This window comes from Thunnus thynnus, chromosome 12, assembly GCF_963924715.1.
Source record: "Thunnus thynnus chromosome 12, fThuThy2.1, whole genome shotgun sequence".
In the NCBI taxonomy this organism is placed as follows: domain Eukaryota; kingdom Metazoa; phylum Chordata; class Actinopteri; order Scombriformes; family Scombridae; genus Thunnus; species Thunnus thynnus.
The window spans coordinates 9,835,371-9,843,565 of record NC_089528.1 but is presented as its reverse complement, the minus strand read 5'-3'; the positions used below and the strand labels follow the sequence as shown (position 1 = coordinate 9,843,565).

Sequence of the window (8,195 nt, the reverse complement as noted above, 5' to 3'; positions counted from 1 at the left end):
CAGTGAACTCACTAACACACTATGCTCTGTGTCTAATGGATGGTCAGTTCCTTCTCAAAACTTTCAAGTGCCCTTGTTTTTGTAAGTCAGAATAGTAGCTTAAGTATATAAAACCTCATGCAAAATGTCATGCTGTGATCACATTTCGCTTGTGTAAATGTTGTATGGAAAATGACCTCAATATCTTATTTTAACAGCACTTGTGTCACTTGTGTTAACAGCATTATTTTCACTACTAAATTGTGCCATGAAAAGAACACAAAAAAGTAAAATAGAAAGCCTCATTCATCAATATGTTCATAAATGTGTGTTTACATGTTTTGTGAAATGTTTGGAGGGATAAAGTCTTTTGTTGTATCGGCACAGACTGTATGTTGATGAATACCATTTGTAACTGTCAGGAAAAAGGAAATAGAAAGGATTGTGTTTTTTTGAGAGCCCATGTATGAGCCCAGCAATCTAACAGTCATGCATATTTCAAAGAATGAAAGAGGAAAGCAAGACTAAGGGTTTGCTTTATTTTCATATGATGTCCTTCGTTGATGGCGGTGCTTCTCAGATGCAACCCATGAATGTACAAAGTGATTTATTTACACAGTTCTTGAGCATCAAGAGCATCACTAAAAGATGAATCACAAGACACAACATGATTATTATGCAGTGATGCTGACATTTCAGTCACACAGGCTATACTGCCGAGATTGCATGTGCTGGAAAAGCAACAAATAAGTAAACAGCTCATATGATTTTCTATGTGAAGTGCTGTGAAATCATCATAGCAGCATTTTGATGCACTTAAAGGTATTTGTTATCTACAGAAGACCAACATGCAAAACTGAGAGTGATTATTTCTCTATCATTACATACTACATAAAGGAAAGGATAGTTTAGTTATCTGTGAAAGTGAGCCACAAATTTTAGCTGATTGTGGTAACAACACACAATTCAAGGAATTTCATATCTCTTTTCATTCTTAATCAATTTATCTTAAAATAAATCTGATGTTAGTTCCAGGAGGGCACGGCTTTTTTTTTAGCACAAATAGTTTGAGAGAAACTGTTAAATGAGCAATTTGGATAATGAAGGGCTTTTCATGTCTCCCTTTCTCTTTGCTATAAAGTCACTATATCAGTTTAGGAGTTTAAGAGAAAAAGATTAGATGGGTCAGTGAGACTTAAAGTCAGGCAGTTCAGATCTTCCACTGCTTTTGGATTCTTAATCTTTCTCTGCAGTGAGACACTTCTTGGAGAGAACACCGATGCTAATGAAACAGCTTTCATTATCGTAATGACAAATGTAGTTACGTTGACCTTTTTTTCCCTTGGGTCAAAGATAAATGAAATAAGCCAGTACCTCCTCCCTCACTGATGTGATTTTGCACATGTGATTATATGCAGACATTTTTCTCAGTTCCAGCTCTGACAATGAGCATAATGAGACAAACTATTATGAATCAAAATTGGATGGATTTTCTCTCTCAGTCTAACAGCACTCTGATCTGCACATTGAGAGAGAAATGTATTATTGGAACAGAGAACATCTTGACTTGTAGAGCATCCATTAGGAGCTATTGTGCTTCAAACTACATGCATGTCACTGTATTAATAAGCTACATAGATGTATTAATGTGCCTTCTCTGCTTTGAAATATGGAGATGGAAATTTGCACAGCAAACTGTGCAAAATGCACAGCATGTCTATAGCAGAATGAAGCTCTTTAGATGATTGTTCTATTTCTAGATTGAAGGTCAAGAGTAAAGATTGCAGATAAAAGGCTTGAACAACGTCCAGAGCCTGTAAGCAAAAACTAGACCATCCATCACTGACACATATCACAGCAGGAGGCAGATTGCAGAGAGTGTTTTGTGGTGAATAGATGTATATTTGGCAGTTAATTATTTCAAAAAGGCATCTGATTCAGCATCGGGTCTTTTTTAAACAGGTGAAAGAATGTGTTCACCTATTTCCAATGCAAATCTGTCCATATCATAGATCATATAAACATGATTTGAATGTAGATACAAATAAGATATATAATAATAAAATATAATATGATCCAATGCATTTGAAAATAATTAATATCACGACACACTAGCAAACATGTACTTGAAAAAGAAAAACCATTCATATTGGAGAGAACGAATTAAAGACAGTTAGAACCGTATTCATCTCACTGGAAAGTATGTAACTCTAAAGTGAATGGGCTGTGACAATTTGATTCATTTTCTTTTTAACAAGGACTAGATGAAATTTGAAGGACTGGTGCAAGAGGTATTAAAACATTAACATGTAATGCTTCACCGCTATTCTTCTTATGTCTGCTTAAGATAATAGTAAGCTGGGAAATAATGAGAGTGAACAGAATTGATTAAAAAGAGAAAAAAGTTTCACATAGAAAATCGTTCACTCCAGATGCAGAGACTTCACACTTAAAGCTGCTGTACAGGAATACACCAATGCCAATGTAAGAGATTAATGTAACTTTGAAGTAATTTGGTTCATTGGCAATGAAGCAGTGACTTTCCCAATGCAAAAAAAAATATTTCCAGTCTAGGAGGTTAAAATGGATTCATTCTTATATCACTGTCATTTTAAAAGAAAAGTGAAAAAACTTTACAAGTGACTCATGACTTTAAAGAAAGAGGATTTCTGGTGATCTTTTGCGAAATGTGTCTCTCTTCTTGGTGATAAAAAGTGCAGAGTGTTTAATGAGGCACTGAGACATGACAATCTCTGAGTCAAATGTCAGAATCCTTGAGACACTTTATGCTCTTTTAAAAACACATTATCTCCTCCCACAGGCGAGATGAGAGATGATGGTTGAAAGTGCATTAATAATGAGACAGCCTGTCATAATTTCACATTGCCCTCCTCACCGCACTATCTATTAGAGACCTGATGATGCAATGGGAAGTGATTCAAGAATAAAAAAGAAAAACACTATTTTCATGACAGTGGAATCCAGACTTTTTACCTCACTGATTGTGTGTATAATCCAAAAACAAACTGACACAGATGCTCTCCATTAGCTATACAACAAGACTTCTTGCTGCAGCGCTTTTGTTTTACACACGTCTAATGTGATTACAGTGCCACTACATGGTCTCAGAGCACAGATGCAACTATCGCGACAATCCATGTGTCCAAAGGCTCCTTGCTTCCTGTCACTGAATGTTAAATTACTCCCTCTGATGGTTGATGATTGATTATTGACCTCTATTTTAAAAGAGTAAACTATTTTCTTTTCTTTCATTTCAAGTAATAGTCATAATAAAATTATTTATTTATTTATTTTACAGATTCTTAAAGACAGAGGTATTACTGGTCACACCTGCTTAAAATAGGGAGTAGAAAAGGAATTTAAGAGTCGAAACAATCAACAAACCAAATCAAGTTATTCATTAACATCTCTGTCTTAAGGGCATGGCGCAGGAAGGGGAACATTATGGCATGTCCTGCAACCTTTGCCCAGTAAGTCTCTTCATATTTTCAGAAGGAGCTGAAGAGGAAGACAAAAACACCAGTTAACAATCAAGACTCGGAGACAAACACCTGCTCTGTCAGTAATCTTATTTGTAAAAGGTAAGTCATTTTAGATGTTTTGTATTGTGTCAGAATACAATAGGTTGAGTGTCTGGGTAATGTAGATGAGACTATATTCAGTCTGTGGTAGTCATATGACTTATGACTGAGACACAGCTACTGTGTAATGGTCTGTATCAGCAGATAAACTTTTACCTACATTACCTATGTACAGCTGTCTCAAATTGTGCATATTACTTACTTAATATTACTGACTCAAAAACATATACAGCCAAAACATACAGTGTATAGCAGTGGATATACTGTTAATCTGCTACTTGGATTAAGGATTATGGTCTGTAGAGTGTATTATATGCTATGTTTAAAGTTAATAAGTGAGCAGTTCAAGACTATAATCATGACATTTCTCAAGACCTGGTAAGCCAGCTCTCTCACATCATGTGACAGTTTATATAAATAAAAAAGAGGACAATCTAACTACAAAATGTGTGCTATTATTTTTCAAATTCAAGACAAAAGCTTTGCTTTTGTAATAAATCTTTTCCAGCAACAAGAGACATGTTTGTGAATTTTTCCACTTGTAACATGGAATATAAATTATTATCACCTGAAGCTTGAGCTTGCTACTATGTGCTCTGGAAGAGGGTTATGGTTTGAGCGTCGTGTTCCCCCCTAAAGGGGTCATGATCACTAACAATACTGATGACAATGATGATGATCATTTATGTAAATCAGATTGATAACTAAAGCAATCAAATGTCAGTTGACCAATCAAATTTCAACAAGCTTTTTGATGATGTTAACACTATGATTTTCCAGTGTTGATCCTAAGCTTATTAATAGTTATGCTAAGTATGTGTCCAGGTGTCTAATCGGCCATACATTAAAAGATGTATTCATATTTGTCTGTCATAAAACAATACTGCCAATCCAATATGTGTATTTAAAGAGTTATTGGCTACTGTAATTGATCCTCCTTTCCATAATTTCTATGAAAAGATCCCTTCCTTAATGGGATTCCAATATAAGAGATGGGGGACAAAAATCCCAGTCATCCCTCTGTGTATAAATATATTCAAAAGTTCAGCTAAAGCTTCTTTTTTATGTAAATTTCCTCTCTTTGTGGTTCTCCGGACTGCATGTCCTTGCTAAGCTGTCATGGTGGGATAATAACAAAAAGAGGACTTTTCGTAGGTCAAACTAATTTAAATATTGTTTTGTGCCTGTTTAAATCTTCCTACAGGACGCAGAGATGGGTTGGTGGAGCTTCAGAATCATTGTGGTGCTTTTCTTTTGTGAAGCTTTTATCATAAAAGCACATTCTGTGTCTGTATTGGATCTTGAGGGTCACAAAGGCTCTCAAAGACATCTGATGGAAGAAGAAGATCACTCCAACAGTACCAAAATTCAAAGTGAGTAACAAAAATCCGCTGCGTATTATACCATCATCTGACTATTTACAACCAGGTGTGTTTGAGGAACTTTGGACTCTATAACATCTCGTCTACAGGAAGCAATTTGAATGCACTGCTGTTGACCTCTCTGTCTTTATAGTTACATGTAGATGCAAATCATTTTGTTCCTTTTGTCTTCCCAGGGGAAGCTGATCCACAAGACAACCCAAAGCGACTGGACTGGTCCTATCTGGCTGCTGGACTGGGCACAGTCCTCACCATATCACTCCTCATCGTGATGGCTGTCAAGTTTCGTCTCTTCCATCGTTTCCTGGCCAGTTACAGACACTCTCTGCTCCAAGAGGCTGACGGGGTCAGCCAGTATGGCCAAGATGAGTCCTTCCCTAGCAGCGTGTCAGGCAGGATGGGAATGGGTAGAGGGCTGGATGATGATGATGATGGCTTCATTGAGGATAACTACATCACGACCAATGACAGACACATGGCAGAGAGAGAAAGAGAGGAGGGAGAGGAGGGGATGGGGGACAGCGATGATGATCTTCAGTTCACCATAGGGTGAGATAGATAAAATAAAAGGGGAGACAGCTGGTTTACAACTTAAATTAAATTGCATCATAGAGAAATCTATCTAAAGCAGTGGTTCCCAGCCTTTTTGGCTAATCAAAGTTTAGATAAAAGTCAGGAAAAAAAGGAACTATTTATCCAGTAGAAATTTGTCATTTCTCCTTTCTTTTAATCATCTCTCAACCCCTCAGATTCTTGTGTCCCATTGGGGGGTCCCAGTCTGGTTGGGTATAACAGTAGATGTACAGTATGGCAAAGATAAAAACTTGAATGAGCCACAGTTGCTTAAAATATCACATGATATGAAGTTGTAAAGATTGGACGTGTCCAAAATAAAGTTTTATTTGATAATGATAATGAAAGTTAACAAACAGAGAGAAAAAAAAATTAAAATATTACTGTTTGTCATTGAGTTCATGAGCACAAAGAGTACTACTGATTAATGCTGAATTTTGTAATATTTCCAGCTAATAAATTTTGTGTATATATCCATCTGTAAGTAGGAGTGCGGTGAAACTCTCAAATTGGCATATTTACTGAGCGTGACAATGCTTTCAATACTAATAATAAGAAATGTTGATCTAATTTGTTTCTTGTTGTTTGTTGTTTCCATGCTAATTCTTCATCACTGTGAATGATATATACACTTTCATGTTATCTGGTTGATAAATTACATTTTGTCTGTGAATCAACCACAAAGAGGTGAAACAACTTGACACTCCATCATCTTTGTTGTAATCTGAGCCTGCAGAAAGTTACAGATTTTAGTTTGTTAATGTCCAACATGTGATATTTTGATTGTTGTGCGAGAGGCAGGAACTTGAGTGCAATCATGTAAAATAAAAAAAAGTGTTTTAATACATTGAATTTGTTCTCATTGGAATTCCATGTTCATTCATTCTTTGCCAGTTGTAGTCTTTGAGTCCGTGCCATGAACACACACAGGATTTAGTGTGAACACTTACTGAGTCTTTATTTTCAAGCTTAATAATGGTGCATTTAGACAGTAAAAACATGCAATACATGTGCTTATCAGTACATTGATCCATTATTGACAGCAACCTGCACAGCGGTGTGTTTTTTTGGTACCAATTATGTGCAGGTGTTCTTTTGATGATGTTCAGCAGTAGTCCATTTTATTCTAATGGCAAAACAATAACTGGATAAATACCACAAGAGCTGTGAAGTCTTAAATGGGCAATCTCATCTTCTTTGTTGTTTCTATCTTTATTTCCCTTTCACTTGTGTCTGCTTTACAAATTTAATTTAATCTTCCTTTCACAGACTTTGATTTTTTTCCCCGCTGAGTGTTTTTGCCAGTTTAGCCCATTCAGATCAGGCTGGTCCTGCTGGAGGATGTCTCTCTCCTGGTCTGGCTCATCTGTCCCCCTGAGACACTGAACACCCTGACAGCTTGAGTCCCCGGCCTCCTCGCTCTGCTCACTCTCATCATCCTCCTCCTCCTCCTCTGCTCTCTTCTCCTCTTCAGGTAGACCAGCACATTATAGCCCACTACTGCTAGAGCCATGCCCAGCCCAGCAGCCATCAGCACCAGACCAGACACCAACATTTCCCTGCTGTCATAACCTTGGCTGCCAATCGTGGCCACACAGAGCAGCACTGTCCCACAGAGCATCACTGCCAGCCCCACAGCTAGGATCAGCGCTGGGTCAGCCTGCCCACCGCTCTTCAGCTGGTCGATCCGACGTCGGCTGCGCACACAGTTCATATCCTGGATGGCAGAGCTGAGGAGCTGCTTGAGCAGAACAGCCAGGGCCAAGAGGCACAGGGTGGTGCCAACCCCAAGACGCCACTCCCCGGACAGGCTGGTGGTAGTGGAGAGGAGGCCCACGCCGCCAAGGCCCAGCCCTAGTATGAGAGCGACTGAAGCACAGTAACACAGCAGGGAGTGGCGTGGCTCTCTGAACCACAACAGCTCCACCTGATCCTCCAGGACACGCCGCTGGATCAGGGTGGGGTCCAGGTGGAGCTCTGGGGGATAACGGATGGTATGGCGTGGCTGATAGAAGGCCTGCATCTCAGGCATGATGGTGGTCACAACTCAGCCATCCAAAAACCAGACACCTTGTAACATTGTGCAGAATTTGGGTTGATGATCAGAATACAACATAACAAACAGAATGGTCTTAAAAACATTTCAACAGTTAGTTTTCTTTTTACCACATCTATATATGTATTATCGGCTGAAAGAGAGGAGTATCATGTGCATTATCTCGACTGATGTGAGAACATTTACTCACCTGATGTTAGATGAGTGTTATGTGTTGCTGTCCATCCATCTGCGTCCCATCAGATAACCTTGGTCATAGCATTACAACAGTTAGTTTGGAGGATCCTACAGTTGTTTGGTCTTGTTGTTTCATTCTTTAGAGGAGATGCTCTCCTTCTGAGTCATGTGTGAAAGTAATCCAACTTCAACGATTTTTTTTTCAGTTGCTTGAGGAATTAATTTGAACTGCAGAGGCTGGTTTCAAAGATGAAACTCGATGTAGATGGTAGACAAATCCTGATTTCAAGCTGAAGGTAGTAAAGCAGCAATGACCCAACAGTACAAAAGTAGGAACTCCCACAACTTATTACAAGTAGAGAACTGAGAATGATGCTGACATGGACATGACCCCAGTGCCAGGCGCAACAGCTGACCCCGACCCTC

The 8,195-nt window shown here is 38.5% G+C and overlaps 2 protein-coding genes across 2 annotated transcripts; one reads left to right on the top strand and one right to left on the bottom strand.

Annotated features, from left to right (window-relative positions):
• Nucleotides 1-3,454: 3,454 nt before the first annotated feature.
• On the top strand, nucleotides 3,455-6,383 carry LOC137193843 (leucine-rich repeat-containing protein 19-like). The gene is made up of 3 exons (XM_067605245.1): nucleotides 3,455-3,581; nucleotides 4,786-4,954; nucleotides 5,140-6,383. The coding sequence occupies exons 2-3, from the start codon at nucleotides 4,795-4,797 to the stop codon at nucleotides 5,514-5,516; spliced, it is 537 nt and encodes a 178-aa protein (XP_067461346.1). The 5' UTR covers nucleotides 3,455-3,581; nucleotides 4,786-4,794; the 3' UTR covers nucleotides 5,517-6,383.
• A 61-nt stretch (nucleotides 6,384-6,444) lies between these two features.
• On the bottom strand, nucleotides 6,445-8,159 carry LOC137193397 (transmembrane protein 125-like). The gene is made up of 2 exons (XM_067604635.1): nucleotides 7,783-8,159; nucleotides 6,445-7,606 (listed from the first exon to the last, which is right to left on the bottom strand). Exon 2 carries the CDS (start codon nucleotides 7,566-7,568, stop codon nucleotides 6,852-6,854), a length of 717 nt encoding a protein of 238 aa, XP_067460736.1. The 5' UTR covers nucleotides 7,569-7,606; nucleotides 7,783-8,159; the 3' UTR covers nucleotides 6,445-6,851.
• Between the last annotated feature and the right edge of the window lie 36 nt (nucleotides 8,160-8,195).